This window comes from Mus musculus, chromosome 5 (assembly GCF_000001635.26).
Source record: "Mus musculus strain C57BL/6J chromosome 5, GRCm38.p6 C57BL/6J".
NCBI classification, from domain to species: Eukaryota; Metazoa; Chordata; class Mammalia; order Rodentia; family Muridae; genus Mus; species Mus musculus.
Window position 1 is genome coordinate 12,482,501 of NC_000071.6, and position 20,000 is coordinate 12,502,500.

At 38.0% G+C, this 20,000-nt stretch overlaps 1 protein-coding gene across 2 annotated transcripts in view; it reads left to right on the forward strand.

Moving 5' to 3' along the window:
• The window catches only part of Sema3d (sema domain, immunoglobulin domain (Ig), short basic domain, secreted, (semaphorin) 3D), a 205,793-nt gene that overhangs the window by 99,340 nt on the left and 86,453 nt on the right, over positions 1-20,000 (forward strand). For both annotated transcript variants that reach the window (XM_030254046.1, NM_028882.4), the window contains 2 exons: positions 2,455-2,517; positions 14,988-15,107. In XM_030254046.1, coding sequence (XP_030109906.1) covers positions 2,455-2,517; positions 14,988-15,107 — 183 coding nt within the window. The remainder of the gene's footprint in view (positions 1-2,454; positions 2,518-14,987; positions 15,108-20,000) is intronic.

Here is a 20,000-nt window from a genome sequence, read left to right on the forward strand (position 1 = left end):
AGTGTGAAATACTCAGTCCTGTTTTAATCTTGATTACATTAAAGACCTAAATGTAAATATAGATGATGCTATCCTAAAGAAAAAGTAACCTAACTTAATCAAGAAGTCTGTTTGAAACTGGAAACTTTATCTTTCAAGGGATAATAATGAAAGGAGATACTTTCTATTTTTATCACATCCTAAACCATGTGGGTTAGAAGGCGGGTGAAGAAAAGAACTAAGTGCTGGGCCCACAAGAACTGGTTGCCCCAAAGACAAGAGTCTGCAGGTAGACCCAATTGTTGCCATGTGATTTTGCCCTCAAGTTATTTCTGATTGGTGAATAAAGATGCAGACAGCCAATAGCTGAGAAGAAGAGATAAAGGCTTTAGGCTTCTTAGGTTTTGTGGTGGGAGGAAATCCTGGAGCAGGAGAAGAAGGTGAGGAGAACAGGAAAGACTCCATGGGTTAGGAGTCAAGAAAATATGGCCTGAGGGCTGGATAAATGGAATTAGGCACAGCATAACTGTAATGTTAGCAGAGATTAGAGGATTCATATAAAAATGGCTTATGTGATTCAACAAATTACCAGTACTTAAATGTCATATACCTTCAGGTAAAAAAAAAAAAATCTTTAAAGTTGTAATTACCTTTATTGCATCACCAATTACGATGAAAAACTAGATTTATAATTGTAGGATTCATGTGTACTAACCAAAACTGTGTAATAAAGTTATTAAAACACATTTTAGAGATTTATATGTATTGCAGAAGCAAAAAAAAAATGCAATTGCTTTATTAGAGTTTAACTCCCAAACAAAGTTAAACTATTAAATTGTTCAAGACTATGACAGAACATTAGATATGAGACTATCAGGAGCACCTATTTGAAGCAATCACTCAAAGGGCTTAAGGAAGACAGTTCATCAGAAGCACTCTTTAATTCTCCCTTGGTTTAGTAGCTTCTTCCTGAATACTTTCTTCTCCCCTTCTTCTTCCATGGAAGTGGAGTAATTAGGTTTGTAGACCTGCCCTTCTGACTAAATGTGATCCCTTTAATCCCGTACTTTGACTGACATGGGCAAAGCCTTCACACATGTGTATTCAGTGTTCAAACCAAACAGAAACTACTCCATTGTAGCTTTTAAACCTTCAGGAAGAGTTGTGTCACTCTTTGAATAATTTTTTGGCTTTAGACCTAAAAATATTCTTAATTCACTTTCAAGATGTTCTTTAGTTCAAGCTTTACAAACTCAGTCACTCCATTTACTTCCTAGATAAGAAAATGTAGGATCCCATAATGATCGTTGTGCTCTCTGCAACTCATGTAAATATAAAGCAGATATATTTCCCTTTCTTTCAACTATAATATTAATATCACCATGCTGAAAAAAATCTATAAATATTTCTAATTATTTCTTCCTAAGTATCAATAAATCTGAATATTGCTGAAATGAAAATAAGTAGACTTTGATTTATTGAAATGATAGAAAGAAATATTAGTCTAAACTAATTACCAAATAAGAGTCAAGAATTATAAGGTCATGGGTATATAATTCTATTAGCCCCATGATATGATGTTGACCTTTGAAAAGTGACTACTATCTTTAAGAAATAACTTATGCCGGTGGTGGTGGCGCACACCTTTAATTCCAGCACTTGGAAGGCAGAGGCAGGCAGATTTCTGAGTTCCAGGCCAGCCTGGTCTACAAAGTGAGTTCCAGGACAAAACAAAAAAAAACAAACAAACAAAAAAGAAAAGAAAAGAAAAGAAAAGAAAAGAAAAGAAAAGAAAAGAAAAGAAAAGGGAAGGGGGAAGGGGGAAGGGGGAAGGGGGAAGGGAAGGGAAGGGAAGGGAAGGGAAGGGAAGGGAAGGGAAGGGAAGGGAAGGGAAGACAATATCTTTTCATATAGTCATGGCCTGCCTGGACCTCACAGTATAGACCTTAAAATAGTCTTTAATTCATAAATATCAGGTTGCCTATACCTCCTAAGTGCTGGAGTAAATGATGTGAAACATCATTCTGGCTAGAACATTTCTGAGCTTCATGTATGATAAACATGGTGAATAAACTGACTTAGTCCTTGACTTAGATTTTGCACTCTGTGTGAGTGACAAGAGACATGTTTCCCTACCTCACTACACATGTCTACCATGCACCACAACTTGGAGAAACCCAGAAACTCATGATGAATAGAACAAATGCCAACCTGAAGTTCTGTTGGCATCACAGTAAGAGAATATGGCCCTCTGAAGATAACTTCTTTGTTGTTATATACGTTAAAATCAATAAAGTTAATAGAAATGGATGGTCCTTCACAGTTTTTATTTTTAAAGGTTTCAGAGAGGTTTTGGGTAATATTTATGTCTGTATTCCAAAGCCGTGGTTGATGTCTACTTTTCCATATTATTTATTCTCTTTTTAAATCAGAATTGGATGCTTTAAGTATGCCTATTTTTATTTACCTTTACAGATTTATTGGCCTGCTGCAAAAGAACGAGTGGAGCTATGTAAATTAGCTGGGAAAGATGCCAATGTAAGTATGAAACTTTTAAATTACCTCTTCAAATTGCATAGCAATAGTGTAATAAATTTTTGTACTCATTTTTTTATTGAATTAATACCATTAGTAGGCTACTTTTACTACTAAACAAATATCCTCTGTAAAGATTACTATGGTAAACAGGGGGTTGTAGTGGCAACCTGTAGCCCCAAATTTGAAAATAGAGGCAGGAAAATCAGGTGCTCAAAGCTAGCTTCTGCAACGTAGTGAATTCGAGGGTCATCTTCACTATGTAAAAGTCTGTTAGAAAAATTCAGAAAGAACAACAAAAAGAAATATTAATATGGTATAAAATATCTCTACCTTACAAAAAGCAATACTTATACCCACAACAGTCCAAAAATAGAAAAACAACTTACTCTAACATATTAATCCTAAATATTGTAGTTTAATTCAGAAAATTAAATTAGAAGCAAATCAAAATGTTTGAATATAAATCACCAGGAAAAAAATGCATTTCACTGAAAGTATAATTGCTGTTTGTTTACATTTCTTTGTCATTTGTGAAAAATGTAAATTATCACTTATCATAAATTTTCAGCTTTCATTTTCTCTCACCTGAGCTGAGGTTGGATTTGTAGCATACATGTGACTTCTTTTACTTGGTGACACACAAATGGCAAGAACAGGCTGAAGGTGAAAGGTGGAGGATTCTGACTTAAGAATCACAAACAACTATAGAATTACTAATCAAACATACACACATGGCCTTACTAGAAAATTCTGAGAGTATGGTGGCCCTCACTATTACAATACCATCACTAGGGGATCTCAGAAAGAAGGATTGTCACATGGTCAAGGACAGCCTGAGGTACAGAATGCTCTCCTTTCTCAGAAAATGAAACCAACGAAATGGAAAATTTAGGTTTAAACTGCCATACAATCCACTGCAGGCCCTCAGTCAGGTAGACTGAACTGATTGTGTGTGTTAAGTCCTGTCTGGATGATTCTTTCAGTAGGTGCATAGTACTGCAGGCTTCCCAAATGCATTGCCAGTTTTGTCTGCAGCAGAACTGAACCCTGGTATGCCTTTCAGTGTCTCCTTCCTCATCCACATATTCCCATCAGGCCAAGTGTTTTGTGTTGGGCCCTGACTTCTTGCACTGTCTTGATGGGAATAAACATTTGTGAAAAAAACTTGAACTTCACTCAAGATGACCACAAGTCCCAATCTTGGGTCAAAAATGTGAATATCTCCTGACTTCTTTTGCAGTATCCTCTAACAGTAATAATGCTGAGCGTTAATCCGTGCCTTGTTCATCTATAATGATAGTGTCCTTTATGTGAAAGCATAATTAGATTAAGAAGTAAAAATGATTAAAGTGCATCCCTAACCACAAGATATGTTGATGTGTTGAGAAGCATGAAGACTAAGAATCAGAATCAAGTTGTCTCACTCACTCACACAGCTATTTATTTATTTATTTATTTATCCAACAAAAACAGTAGCCAAGTTGGTGTTGCCTATAGTTACAGCTACCTAGATCCTGGCAGTAGTGGGATTAAATTTGTAGCTAGCCTGAGATGTTTAGTGAGACTCTATCTCAAGATAAAGAGGGCTAGAAATCCAGTTTACTAGCAGTCCACTTGGCCAGCATGTGCGGGGCCTATATTTAATCTGACAAACTGTTAAAAATAAGATAAAACAATAAAACAAAATTCCAGGGTCTGTATGTGTATTACACATAATTAAAACCAAAATGTGCCCACCTAGACAGTCAGAGTCTGACCAACATGATCAGTTTCTGATACTAAGTGTCCAAATCACAATGATCCAAATAAAACAAAGTAAGTGTGCAATCATACCTCATTTTTATATTCCATAAGCTTTAAATGTCATCCTTTTGAGGCATATTTAGGTCAACAGGAATATGTTAGGAAATTCAATAGAAGACAGTTTTTGTTTGATTGTACTAGAAGAGAAGAAGATTATACTTTTCCTCTTCATCCTATGCCGTGAATGGCTTTGCCCTGTCCAATATCTCCGTACTGAGCAGATGCGCATGTATAAAAACAAAAAAAACAAAAAAAAAAAAACGATTCCTTATTGAACTTGTGGGGAGGAAATAACTTGGTTATAACATGACAGTTTTCAAAACAATTCGTCAATCAGTGGCAATGTAGCAGAACAACTGTGAATTTTATATTTGTAAACCATCTATATTGAGTGTTTGATAAAGAATAAGGAAAGAAAGATGTTTTCAGTTTCCTACAAAAAACTAATGTCAGTTTTCCCATGGGTTAGAGGAGGGATATATAATGAATGCATTGTGAGAGCTTTCTCGTTCTCCCTTCTGTATGTTCACTAAGTTACACAGTAACTTCATTACTCCTCTTGTTCAGTGAGGTCAGAGGGACAAAATTTTCTGGAAGTGCTAGCCTTAAACTCAGTATTTGTGAGCTAATAATGACATTTAACTTTTAAGCACATCTACTGCTAATCTTGGATTAAAGATTTAGGGCATTTTCCATTTTTTTTTTACAAAGGTTTATAAAATTTGATATGGAATCAAGCAAACACAAAGGTTTTTTTTTTTCCTTTTCAGCACATCCTTTTTAAAGTAGTGATCCATTTTAGAGTTGTTAATAACTACCAGTTTCATATCAGTTACCTTGTTAAAGACATACTTCCAATGTTTATAGTTATAATCTCATTTAATCCCCATTCAACATCATATACCAGTCCAATAGTGAAGCTGGAAACTGAATCTGAAACTCTGAACTGAACACATCCTCTATAATGCCCTAACACTATAAAATATACATACTAAATAAAAAAAACTCTAGGGTTTTCAATTCATTTCTCTACTTAATATAACCATCACATTGATTCTCCTTTTAAACAGTGTTGCACGGATTCTGACCAACAGAAACAGAGACATCTGTGGTTTCATTAACTTCTTTTCTTCTCTCCATTACCCTCTCTTTCCCTCCTTTCTAGTAATTTTTACCAACTTCCAAAGAGATGTTTAGGATTAACAAGTATTTGGAAAGACTACTCATTTACACAAAGGTACTATATAACTGAAAAATAGTGAATTATTTACCATAACACAAGTTAACTAATTGGGATAGGGAGGGAACGGGAGCTAGAGAGGGTGGGAGCATTACACTCTCTTGAACACCCGTCCAGTTTAATTCAAAGAAGGGAAGGATGGTAGGAAAGGAGCTGATAGTGGTTTGTTTTTATTTTGAACAAGGATGTTTAAAAGAAAGATACTAAGGAAAGGCTTTAGTCTTATCTATAAATCTTGATTTAACTGCTTAATGTAGGCAAAATAATGCAAAATGAGGTTAGACTGAACTATTTGTCAGTTTAGCCACAAAGGTGCCAGCCTTGAGAGTTAAGAGATTACACAGAGAAAAGACATCGTTCTGCTATAAAATTCTACAATTATATACTCTTATTTATTTTTTAGGAAAGTCTAAAGCTGAGTTTATTGTCAAAGATCAGTAAGTTGTATGTAAGAAAATAAGAAGCGCCTTGCAGATACAACCCCTGCCCTGTAATCACTAGCAGGGACAGTTAGTGCGTGTGTATTCTTGTACTTTATTGATTTACTAAATTTCAGGATGAAATCCCTGCATACATAGTCTCTTCCAACAGAGTGCCATAAGCCTTTCCCATGCCATAAATGTTTATGAGGCCATTTTCAAAAGTGGCTCTGCATTCCTTTATGCATCATTTCATCAAGGTTCTATTGTTCAAATCTTGGTACATATCCAGTATTTCCTGCTGGAAATGATCCTGGATGTGAAAATCCTGGCAAATAAATATTGAGTACTACTGAGTACTCTTACAAGTTAAGGACTTAAAACTTCCTGTGTCCATGTAGTGAAATTGATTTCCGATAAGCAGATGATACCCTCTATATACAAGTTTGTGTTTAGAATACATATTTTTCCATGACCAGGCTATTAATGGATACAGCATATAGTCATATCAGTTGTGCATGCATGGAAGCATAAAAGAAATATATATAACTTTTGCTAACAAAAGGGAAAAATTGTTGTATTTTAGCTTGAAGTACAAGTACTCAGTAATTTTTATAATTGTAAGAGTGATTCTTTTAATGATTAATTATTGCAGTTCCCTGTATCTTGGCATTTGCTATTTTTACTGATAATTACAAATTTATATAATATAGACATATTTGTGTGTTTATGTTATTGACAGGAGCCTATGTGACATATGTTTGAAAGAATTACAGAGGTTATTTTTACACTGTTTAACTCATAAAAAAGTATCCACCAATTTTCTTGATGTTTAAATTTTAAATATTCAAATAGGAATATCTATCATTTTCTTTCCTTTAAAATGTTTTCCTTTTCTTTTTTACTGTAATAGATTCTTTGCTTCATACATATTTGTACTGATAGATTTTTTTAAAACAAAATTATATATTTATATCTTAATATAGTTATTTTGTAGGATATATATATATATATATATATATATGTTATATATTATATATTCATGTTCTAAGGCCTCAGCAGTTTTCTTCATAGAGGGTTGAATCTAAGAAATGCATCTCGCTGTGGAGAAAGAGGAACACTCCTCCATTGTTGGTGGGAGTGCAGGCTTGTACAACCTCTCTGGAAATCAGTCTGGCGGTTCCTCAGAAAACTGGACATAGTACTACCGGAGGATCCAGCAATACCTCTCCTGGGCATATATCCAGAAGATGCCCCAACCGGTAAGAAGGACACATGCTCCACTATGTTCATAGCAGCCTTATTTATAATAGCCAGAAGCTGGAAAGAACCTAGATGCCCCTCAACAGAGGAATGGATACAGAAAATGTGGTACATCTACACAATGGAGTACTACTCAGCTATTAAAAAGAATGAATTTATGAAATTCCTAGCCAAATGGATGGACCTGGAGGGCATCATCCTGAGTGAGGTAACACATTCACAAAGAAACTCACACAATATGTACTCACTGATAAGTGGATATTAGCCCCAAACCTAGGATACCCAAGATATAAGATATAATTTGCTAAACACATGAAACTCAAGAAGAATGAAGACTGAAGTGTGGACACTATGCCCCTCCTTAGATTTGGGAACAAAACACCCATGGAAGGAGTTACAGAGACAAAGTTTGGAGCTGAGATGAAAGGATGGACCATGTAGAGACTGCCATATCCAGGGATCCACCCCATAATCAGCATCCAAACGTTGACACCATTGCATACACTAGCAAGATTTTATTGAAAGGACCCAGATGTAGCTGTCTCTTGTGAGACTATGCCAGGGCCTAGCAAATACAGAAGTGGATGCTCACAGTCAGCTAATGGATGGATCATAGGTCTCCCAATGGAGGAGCTAGAGAAAGTAGCCAAGGAGCTAAAGGGATCTGCAACCCTATAGGTGGAACAACATTATGAACTAACCAGTACCCCGGAGCTCTTGACTCTAGCTGCATATATATCAAAAGATGGCCTAGTCGGCCATCACTGGAAAGAGAGGCCCATTTGACTTGCAAACTTTATATGCCCCAGTACAGGGGAACACCAGGGCCAAAAAGGGGGAGTGGGTGGGCAGGGGAGTGGGGGTGGGTGGATATGGGGGACTTTTGGTATAGCATTGGAAATGTAAATGAGCTAAATACCTAATAAAAAATGGAAAAAAAAAGAATAAAGCTCAATAAAACTGGAAAAAAAAAAAAGAAATGCATCTTTCGAAGGATCACAAGAGTGTAGATCAACAGCAGGTGTGATAACCCATGTTTTTAATCTCCACACATAGGAGGTTCAGATAGCAGAGTCTGTAATTCAAGGTCAAACTCAGCTACAAGGCAAGTTCAAGGCCAGCTTGAGATACATAAAACCTCAATCTCAAATTTAAAAGAAGAAAATCACATGTCACAATATTATGCAAAATACATTCAAGGACAAAAACCAGACCTTAAGGCCCTGGGGAAGTACTCAGTGACACAACATTTACGTATCATGGTCAAGGCCCTCCTAGCTTTGGGTTCAATTTCCAGTATTGCAAAAACAAAGCTAGATTGAGGACTTCCAGATCAGTGAGTGTCTTCCCATAGTTAATACAAAGGACTCAACTTAGATTTTGTGAGTTGTCCATGTTACATATTAAGCTATGTTTGCTTAATTTGGACTTAAAGATTGGAAGTTCCTCTGGTGTGTTATTGCAGGCTCGTCTTCTTGAATAGAAAACATTTTTTTTAATTCTCATTACCAGAGTTTAATGCAAATATTAATTTAACTTTACATCTTTCTAATTTTGATGTATATGGATACATATATGATGCAAAACTTTAAAAGTTATAGTACTACTTGAGACAATTACAAAGTTCCTATTAGATTGGTGAGTTTTCCCAATGGTTAGAAGTGATTCCTGCCAAGTCTGAGGGAGGACCTAAATTCAATCCCCAAAATGCACATGATGAGAGGAAAGAACAGATTCTCACAATCTGTCTTCTGGCTAAACACATGCACTGTGGTTCTAGGAACGGCCATGTTCACCTCAGCACTCACACACATACATTATATATAGACAGATATTGTAAAAGGGTACAGTAAATAATTAATGATAGTAATCATAATAGTTGATGCTTATTTATTGTTCATATCCCAACACACACACACACACACACACACACACACACACACACACACACACACACACACACACTTTCAATAGGAGCAGTTTGGTTAGGGTGAAAGGGAATTAGATGAGAATAAAGAAAACAAGAGAAACTTAATGCTTATCCAAACTGTACCTTTTACACGCAATTGCTATTGTGAGCAATGGCTGACAAGCCAGCCAGTTCAGGAAAAGTTTAAAAGGCTGCTTCTCAAAGTTATTGTTCTTCATGCCTCAGAGAATTACCCACTCACTATCAGTAGTGTAGCAAGTCACTGAGTGAGTTAAACCAAGTTAATTATTGATCATACCATTTAAACAAAACTTTGAAGCTTTGATATTAAAAAAAGAAAGTATTATATAATTGCTAAGAGTTAAAAATGTGAAGACATGAATTAAAGGGTCATTTTAAAGTACCTTGAGTAGGTGTTGTTTGAATGTCTGCTCTGGGAAAAATTTAAAGTCATAGATCTTATCATTTTAAAATCTAATCAGAGCTTCCCTTCCCTATGGCAACCAATGCTGTCCCTTAGGGAACCACCCTCTATCAACACCCCCCACAATCCTTCCACAAAGCAAGGATGACATTTTTGTGACCTGTAGCAGGTAATTTAGGACTCAGACATGCTATATTCTATTTCATGTCAGCCCAGCAGGAAAGTCAATTATAAAATTAAAATGACTCCTAGAAATGTTAACGATGGGGAATAGCTTAGATATAATTCTGGGTATTTTGTTTTGTAATTATTAAAATGTCACATACATGTTTAAAATTTTATGCTGACCCCTATTTGCCATTTTACACAATGCTGCCTTGCATAGACCCATATCATTCAAATTTTATAATTTATACCTAGAAGGGGAATTGTTTTGTTTATGCAAGTATTTCTTTAAGATCCTTCAAACTTGCCATGTGAATTATATGTGTTAAAATGTAGCATTTGATAAAACAATTAAATGACTGCCAGTGAGTGAACGACACCTCATTCTAGCTGTACAACTTCTATCTCTGCCTCTGTACCATTGCTGGTGCAGAAGAAAAGTTAAGAGTAACTCGACAAATATGCAGAAGTGAAGTCTGGGGTACATGAAAACCTCCCTTCTTAATCAAGATGTCACCGCTAAAATATATTTAGTAATTAAAACGTTTACGTTTTTGTATTGAGTTTTCTCCTGTTACTTTGCGTACATCATTCATAACCATTAATGAGTACATTTTCCTATGAATCTATCCTCCCAAGTTAGCCATCCCAGCACTGACGTGCCAGCATAAACCACCAGTGGTTTGTTTTTAAAAGATTCTTTTAATTGTTTAAATATTTTTCATATTTTAAAATGTATTTTGAATTAATTGTTTATTTAGATATGTACTTAAGATCCCAGGACCACCCCCAACACACATAGATGCTCCCCCCATTCCCAGCCGGCCTCCTGTCAACCCGCTTTCCAGCACATCAAATCAACGCAGGGCTAGACACACCTTTTCCCACTAAGGCCAGACAAAGCAGCCCAGCTAGGGGAATGGAATCCACAGGCAGGTAACAGATTCACATATCACCACCACTGCAGTTGTTGGGGATGCTCATGAAGACCAAGTTGCACTTCCGCTGCACATGTTCAGGAGGCTTATACTCACTCTTCGGTTGGTGGTTTAGTCCCTGGGAGCCCCCAGGGGTTCTGACTAGTTGACTCTTTTGGTTTTTGGGTGGAGTACCTGTCCTCTTCAGTTCTCTCAGTCCTTCCCCCCAACTCTTTCATAAGACTTCCCAAGTTCTGTCTAATGTTTGGCGGAGGGTCTCTACATCTGTTTCCATTGGCTATTGAGTGGAGCCTCTCAGAGGACCTTTATGTTATGCTCCTGTCTGCAAGCATAACAAAATATCATGAATACTGCCCTGGATTGGTTCATGCCCCTGGGTGGATCTCAGTTTTGGCCAGATGGTTGGCTGCTCCCTCAATCTTTGCTCTCTCTTTGTTTTGTTTTGTTTTCTTTGTTTTGTTTTTCCCACATTTTTTATTAGATATTTTCTTCATTTACATTCCAAATGCTATCCCAAAAGTCCCTTATACCCTCCCTCCCCCCCCCCCGCCCTGCTCCCCTACCCACTCACTCCTACTTCTTGGCCCTGGTGTTCCCCTGTACTGGGGCATATAAAGTTTGCAAGACCAAGGGGCCTCTCTTCCCAATGATGGCCGACTAGGCCATCTTCTGCTACATATGCAGCTAGAGACATGAGCACTGGGGGTACTGGTTAGTTCATATTGTTGATCCACCTATAGGGTTGCAGACCCCTTCAGCTCTTGGGTACTTTCTCTAGCTCCTCCATTGGGGGCCCTGTGTTCCATCCAATAGATGACTGTGGGCATCCAATTCTGTATTTGCTGGACACTGGCAAAGCCTCACAGGAGACAGCTATATCAAGGTCCCTTCAGCATAGCTTGCTGGCATATGCAATAGTGTCTACCTTTGGTGGCTGATTATGGGATGGACCCCTGGGTGGTGCAGTCTCTGGATGGTCCATCCTTCGTCTTAGCTCCAAACTTTATCTCTGCAACTCCTTCCATGGATATTTTATTCCTATTCTAGGGAGGAATTAAGTATACACCCGTTGGTCTTTCCTTCTTGATTTTCTTGTGTTTTGGAAGTTATAGCTTGGGTATTCTAAGTTTCTGGACTAATATCCACTTATCAGTGAGTACATATCAAGTGACTTTTGTGATTGGGTTACCTTACTCAGGATGATATCCTCCAGATATATCCATTTGCCCAAGAATTTCATAAATTCATTATTTTTAATAGCTGAGTAGTACTCCATTGTGTAAATGTAGCACATTTTCTGTATCCATTCCTCTGTTGAGGGACATCTGGGTTCTTTCCAGCTTTTGGCTATTATTAAATAGGGCTAATATGAACATAGTGGAGCATGTGTCCTTATTACCAGTTGGAACATCTTCTGGGTATATGCCTATGTATATATGTACATAGTACTGTACTATGTCCAGTTTTCTGAGGAACCACCAGCCTGATTTCCAGAGTGGTTGTACCAGCTTGCAATCCCACCAGCAATGGAGGAGTGTTCCTCTTTCTTCACATCCTTGTCAGTATCTGCTGTCACCTGAATATTTGATCCTAGCCATTCTGTGAGGTGGAATCTCAGGGTTGTTTTGATTTGCATTTCCCTGATGATTAAGGATGTTGAACATTTTTTCAAGTGCTTCTCCGCTCTTCGGTATACCTCAGTTGAGAATTCTTTGTTTAGCTCAGTATCCCATTTTTTAATGGAGTTAATTGAATTTCTGGAGTTCAGCTTCTTGAGCTCTTTCTATATATTGGATATTAACCCCGTATCAGACTTAGGATTGGTAAAAATTCTTTCCCAATCTATTGGTGGCCTTTTTGTCTTATTGACAATATCTTTTGCCCTACAGAAGAAGCTTTGCAATTTTATGAAGTCCCATTTGTCGATTCTTTATCTTACAGCGCAGGCCATTGCTGCTCTGTTTAGGAATTTTTCCCCTGTTTCCATATCTTCAAAGTTTGTCTCCACTTCTCCTCTATAAATTTCAGCTTTGATCCAGTTAGACTTGAGCTTTGTACAAGGAGGTAAGAATGGATCAGTTCTCATTCTTCTACATGATAACCGCCAGTTGTGCCAGCACCATTTGTTGAAAATGCTGTCTTTTTTTCCACTGGATGGTTTTAGCTCCCTTGTCAAAGATCAAGTGACCATAGATGTGTGGGTTCATTTCTGGGTCTTCAATTCTATTCCATTGATCTACCTGTCTGTCGCTGTACCAGTACAATGCAGTTTTATCACAATTGCTCTGTAGTACAGCTTGCGGTCAGGCATGGTGATTCCCCCCAGAGGTTCTTTTATTGTTGAGAGTAATTTTTGCTATCCTAGGTTTTTTGCTCTCTCTTTGTACCTGCACATCTTACAGGCAGAACACATTTTGGGTGAAGGTTTTGTGGGTGGGTGGCTGTCCTTATCCCTCCTATGGGAGTCTTGCCTGGCTACAGGAAATCTTCAGTTCAGGATCCATATCCCCTAATGCTAGGAGTCTCAGCCGAAATACCCTGGGGCCTCCCACAACCCCTCCGTGCCAGGTCATTGGTGCTTCTTAAAGATGCCCCTTCTGATTTCTGTTCTCTATCCCCTGCTCTCCCTACACCTGATGTTTATTTTATGTGAATGATATGTGTACCTGCTTTTCTATATGTATATTATATGAGTACAGTTGCCTAAGGCAGCCAGCAGAGGATGCCAGACTGCATGGAGCTCCAGTTACAAGGGGTTAGATTTCTGTGGTAGTATAGAGGCAAAACCAGCTGGGAATCTAACCTTCAACAGAAGGGACTGTGATTAGTAATACACAAAACTAAAGGCCATCTCTCTCCAGCAGAAACTGAGGGGTCTGACAGAAATAAAAGCTGGTTGCAAGTCTTATGTAGGGATGGGTAAGGGGCTAATGAATGAAGAAATTGTTGGAGCCTTAAGGGGCGATGTGTCTTTCCTGCAGCATCTACTTCCTGAAATTATTTGCCTCAAACAAGACAGACTATCCTCCTTGGGATGAAAGATAACAGTGAAGCAAGGTCAATGACATCTGTTAACTAATATGAATCCTGAATCATACTGCCTGATTCATACTGCCTCATGCTGGGACACTCTATGTTGTGTGAGACACTGGATATGGATTCTGGGAACATCTTCTTTATTTAGGATCTCCCACTGCCCAAGAGTGACCAGGATGTACTGGGAGGAGCTGATTGCTGCGCAGGCACGGAGAAACTGAACTTCGCCTCAAATTTCCCACTTTTTAATTGAACACTTGCTGGCCTTGTAAACAAGAAAAATATCTAGAATGGCAGCGTGCATACAAGTTATTTTAGGTCTGTGGGGTCATGAAGTGTTTCCATTTGGGCATGATATCATATACCTCTAATCCCAGTACATCAGAGGCTAAGGCTGGAGAGCTGTTCTGAATTTAAGGGCAGCTGTATTGAATTCCTGGCTGTCCTTGGCTAACACTGAGGAATTATCTCTTATAATTTACAAAAAGAAATTGCTTCCAACCATTTAGTAGAGATAAATATTCACTTGTAGTAGGTAAACTTAATGTAATCTATAATGAAGTGAATGGATATTCTAAAAAACCACAGAATTGCTGCTTACTAGTAATTGTAATAAATTTATACAAAATAATTATAAAGATAGTGAAAGGTAAAGAAAATTTTAGATTTAACCACATGTGAAATAAGAAGGTGAGTTTTCAATATTTAGCTGACATAAAAATGTTCATGTGAAAAGTGGAAGAACGGTGTGTAGGAAATAGTCTGATCTGAAAGACTTCCTGGTATCTAAAAACAAAGGGGACTCTAAGATAGAGAAGCAGATGCACGCTGTATGTGTTGGTCCAGTGTTTTGATTGGTGGAGCTTGGACAGCAGGTGTTATAGACTGTAGGGCCTTCAGGCTCAGATTATGTGTTCATATTAGAGTAAGAGAGACACTGTGCAATGTTGTAACTTGTGTGGTTCCCAGACTGTATATACCCAGGTACACTGTGCCTCATTTAATACAACTCTAGAGTTTTGTGTCCTAACATCTTAATTAGCTACACAAGTATAACTTCAAGAAGTTTTCAAATCACCCCTTTAACCACTGTGTCTTTTCGTGCTTTTTAAGTCAAGTGTTCAAAGTTTTTTTTTTTAATAAATCTAATGTTTTTTTCTTATTCCAGATAATTGATTTATCCTCAAAACAAGGAATATGAATGATTAACTTTTTGCCATATAATAATGCGTTTCATTTTTGTATCCTATAGGCAGAATGTGCAAATTTCATCCGTGTGCTTCAACCCTATAATAAGACTCACGTTTACGTGTGTGGAACTGGAGCGTTTCATCCGCTGTGTGGGTACATTGATCTCGGCGCCAACAAGGAGGTAAGGAAACAATAGAAAATATAATTACTGCACTACCTTATCACATAAGGCCTATACCACAAAATATAGACATTTGAATATAGAGAAAACATACCTTAAGATCTGATTCATGTTTCTAAATATTTTATGTATTATCCATTAATACAGTATATTTATGTGTTTTGATTAAAACTTGCTTTAATGGGAGAAAATTTAAAATATTCTTTGACTCTACCTACATTCCCTTTTAGTGATATGTGTATACAGACATATACATTTACATACATATTTATAAGTTATGATGCTCTAAAAATGCATTATGTGTATATGATCTTATAAAGTAATGAAATATTATAAAATTTTCATTTTGTCTTTAACGTTGACCTCATATATTTGTTAATAATGATGGACAGTAAGTAAAAAGAACTTGAATAGTTTCTTGACTCTATGTAGACACTCACTCATATTGAAATCATTATGTTTTCTGGGCTAAATTAATGAGAATGTATTAATTAAGACTAATTTATTACAGATATCAATGAGCATTTCTAATAAATGAGAAACATTCAGATTTCAGAATTTTAACTAAAATGAATTTCTTAAGTTCTCTGTGTCCTAGACTGTCATGGGCATTGCATGCATTCCCCCCCTCCCCCCACCCCCATTCCCCACTTCGGAACATTACAAACTCTGAAATTAGTTAGTCAAAATGATTTTCGGTGGTCTATTATAAACAGACCAACTATGAAATGAAGCAGGGCAGTATGAATCCCAAGCCAGGATGACCAGCTGAGCTTTAGACATGTGCTGTATGTTTCTTTTGTAGAGGATAGCCTCATGTTTATGCATGTATTTCTTATGTATAAGCACACACATTTGCAGTCTGTGTGCTCGAGAGTAAAGTCTGGGCTTATAAAAACAAAAGTTTCTTCATGCCAATTAAGATAATTCATGCAGAGATCAAACCTACAACTGAGGCCACAGAGATTTTTCTTTCTAACCAACTCTTCTTACCAGCTTGGACTCAACTGCTTGAAAATAAAGCAACCCTGATAGTTAAATTCTGAAACACTGGGAGATTTGGCAATGGAATCCATCATTCTCTCTTGCTGGTGTAATGTTCTCCCACTTCGCTTTGATGAAGGGCAATATATAACAGTAGCTCACAGCACAGGTTATAATTACAGGGGCACCCCACGGCTTATGTGTGTATTTAGGCCTGAGGCGAAAGGCCAAACTCACAACCTGCCCAGGGAAGCAAAGTTCTCTAACTCTTAAAGTCAAGCTTGCTAAATGGGAATTTAGATGTAGCTAATTACTTAGCTTGGGATTTGTCAGGAAGGACCAGGCAGTCCAATTTACACGTTTTTATAATAAGAAAATTATGAGAGCAAAGGTCTATTGAGACTCGGCACTTTCAGCTGGTCTGGAGAGCAGGCAGCCGGCTTCACCATGCATGGTTCACTGATTTTATGTATCATTAATTCCAAAAAAAAATTTCTTTTCAGAAGTTTAGGAACCATTTCCATTTCAAATAGATAAGCTATTTGGATGGGATAATTGAATAAATAAGCTCAAGATAATGGGAAGAGGGAATGCAGAGTGTATGCAGAGGGCTGGGGGAAGCCACCCTTGGGAAGGTGCAAGGAAGAGCAGTCACTGTGACTAGCACAGTGAAAGGAAGGAGGCGGGTGATCTAAGGTGAACCACAGGGACGTGGAAGGTGATGCTTGGTATGTGTACTTTTAAAATCACGCTTTTCCAGGGACCAGGGCCACTACCAGCGGACTCCTCCTCGCTCACTTTTGTTTCACCCACTTAGCTGGGTCAGCATCACCAGCACTGACCAGGATTCTTTTTCCTACTCACTTTTCTTGGCTCTAGGATTGGCTACCACCAGACCCAACCAGGTCTCTTTCTCTACCCTACCTTTGTTCTGGGAGCGGTTGCATTACCAGCGCACATCTGAGGCTCTAGAATCCATGGATAAATACACACACGGACAGCCTTATTATTTTAGAACTTGCCAGCTAGGCACAATTTCTGGGCGCAAAATCTCCTGCCTGGAAAGGCATGCCCTCATCAATTATTATCTCCTTGTTTTCTCCAGCCCTAAACTTAGTGGCTGGTATCGGCTAGCCCCCATCAAGATCCTTGACCCTGGCTTGTATTGGAGGATGCAGGCTCAAGCTGCCCCTAAACCTTATCTGACTCCTGCTTACTTCTCCTCCAAAGCATGGCCCAAAAGCCCTTCTCTCTTTCCTTGGATCTGTCTTTTCTTTCTGTGACGTGGAAGACCCATCTGTCCCTTCTAGCCCAGCAATTGGCTCCCAGCTTTCTCTACTGACATATCAAGAACCAATTATGGAACTATGCCTTAGCTGCAGAACCTCCCCTTACTGATGCTATTTACTGTGATAAGACCAGGAACAGGCCTGTAGAGAAAGTAGCGAGTTAATAATAGCACATTCTACATTTGAACATACTGTTTCAAATATATCTTAATGTGAAGCAACAGTGCCTGTCAACAGCTTCAATAACAGGTTTAAGAGTCAAGTTTGACTATTTACCAGTTCCAAGACTTTGTGCACATAGCATAAACTTTCTAAGCTTTTGTTTGTTCAGTAATGTGTGATGATAACAAGAACGAGTGCGTACAGAGTTATTTTAAGTATCAAGTAACCACAGTGATTGACAACATGATTGCCACGCATTTGAACTCACCAAGACTGAGGCAGCACACCCAGGGCCTTCATGGCTCTATACCAGTTGGGACACTAGAGCTGAAAGGGGAAGTGGACACATACTCCATCCTTCCAGAAGTTATCGCCAATTAAATAACCACTTGCAAGTGAAAATTTATTTTTCTCCAAGGCACTCTCACTGGAAAAACAAACTACTCCTAAGGGTAGGCTGCATGCCTAGCAGTAGCTGGTCAACAGAAAATAAACTCAAAGGCGTCTTTGGGGGTTCCTTGTTTCATGTGTAGCTCGCATGCTCTTTTTACCCTATGTGAACTTTGCATATATTATGGCTTCTAGTTGAGTTTTTATGGGATTTCTGAATGTTCATGAGTCAGTCTCTGCTTCTTCTCCCGACTCTTGAACTCCTTTCTTTCCGTCTGTTTTTCCCAACTCGAAAGTGTTAGTTTTTAATTTATCTTGCTTTGTTAATTTAATATTTTATTTATTTTAATTTATTTTGTTAGTCTTCAGAAGCCTGTTTGCTTTCTAATGAGAGACATAGAGGGGATGGATCCTGAGAGAGTAGTAGGGAGGAACTAGGAGTTGAGAAGAGAAACCCATAATCAGGATTTATTGGGTAAGAAAAAAATAAATCTGTTTTCTAAAAAAAGGGGGGATTTAATATGTTTTGGAATATTGTAGTATGTACTCATTAAGGTTAAGAACATAGAAAGGTAATGTGATATACACACATACACACTCATGCACACACACACACACATGCCTGCACACACATTTTATGCAATTTATAAAATAATGTTATAACATGTATCGATATACCTTACATAATATATGGTACATAAACGTACATTGATGTTCTATAACACTGAGTACATTTTAATGATTATTTACTAAGTGGGTTTGCGAGCATGTTGGTACACACCTAGGATCTCAATACTTGGGAGGTGGGAGGGGAGGATCAGAAGGCATCAGAGACACTCGTGACTACATAAGCAGTTCAAGTCACTCTGGGCTATAAAAGACTGAGCCTCACTTCAAAGCAAGCAACCAAACCAGCAAGGAAGGGAGGGAGGGAGGCAGGGAGGGAGGGAGGGGGCAGGGAGGGAGGGAGAGAGGGAGGGAGGGAGAGAGGGAGGGAGAAAGGGAGAGAGGGAGGGAGGGAGGCAGGGAGGGAGGGAGGGAGGGAGGGAGGGAGGGAGGGAGGGAAATGAAAAGAGAAAAAGAACTGAAAGCAAGGGTTGCTGCTATAGGGCTTAAACAGCTCAACATTAAATGGGGTGTGTTTCACAGTGCTTTACATTGTAATTAATTTTCCTTCTGAGCCTTTTATCTATGGAATGTGTCATTAAACTTTTTAAATACATTTTAATGTGTGTGTGTGTTGAGTGAATATGTGTGTGTGTGTGTTTGCGTGTGAGAGTGTGTAAATGTGTGTGTGTGAATATGTGTATATGTGTATTGTCACATATGTACTGTGGAGCATATGTAGAGATCAAAGATCAATGTCGGGGAGAGGCTTTGCCCTTCCACAGCGTGAGGCCTGAGGATAGGACTCTCTCAGGATTTTAATATTTACTGAGCCATATTTACCTACATAGTCACCTTCCAACTTCTAACAATATTTCTATATATGCAGTCCAATGACATATATTTTATGTGATTGGTTAAACTAAGTGGATTATGTGAAGCATATCTTACACAATGGAAGTTTAGAAACTTAAGAGTCTTGTGCTCCTCTGATTGTCTCAGCAAATGTACTGAATCATCAGTTAATTTCTTTTCTTTCCCTGGACTGTATTCAGGAAGACTTGCTTTCTTGCTGTGCCTGCCAAGAGATTACAGGAAAGTTATTCTCTTCAATACCAACAAATACAAAAATGGGTGCTTCTCTTTGAAATGTAATAGTATTTTATTTAAAAACAAAATTCTGAGTAATTCTCAATTTATCTAGTACTATGCCATTCTCCTAGGTTTTTTTATATATCTCCACCAGATCCACCTCTTTATGTCTCTCATTAGAAAACAAACAGGCTTCTAAAGGATAATAATGAAATAAATTATCTATATCCATCTGTCTCTCTGTCTTATGTGTGTCTGTCTGCCTGTCTGTTTTTCTGTCTGTATGTATGAATAACTGATCTGGAGCAGAATTTAGTTTCCCTTTCCAGTATCTCATTTGATGCCTTAGAGTCAGCAGGTCTGTTTGGCC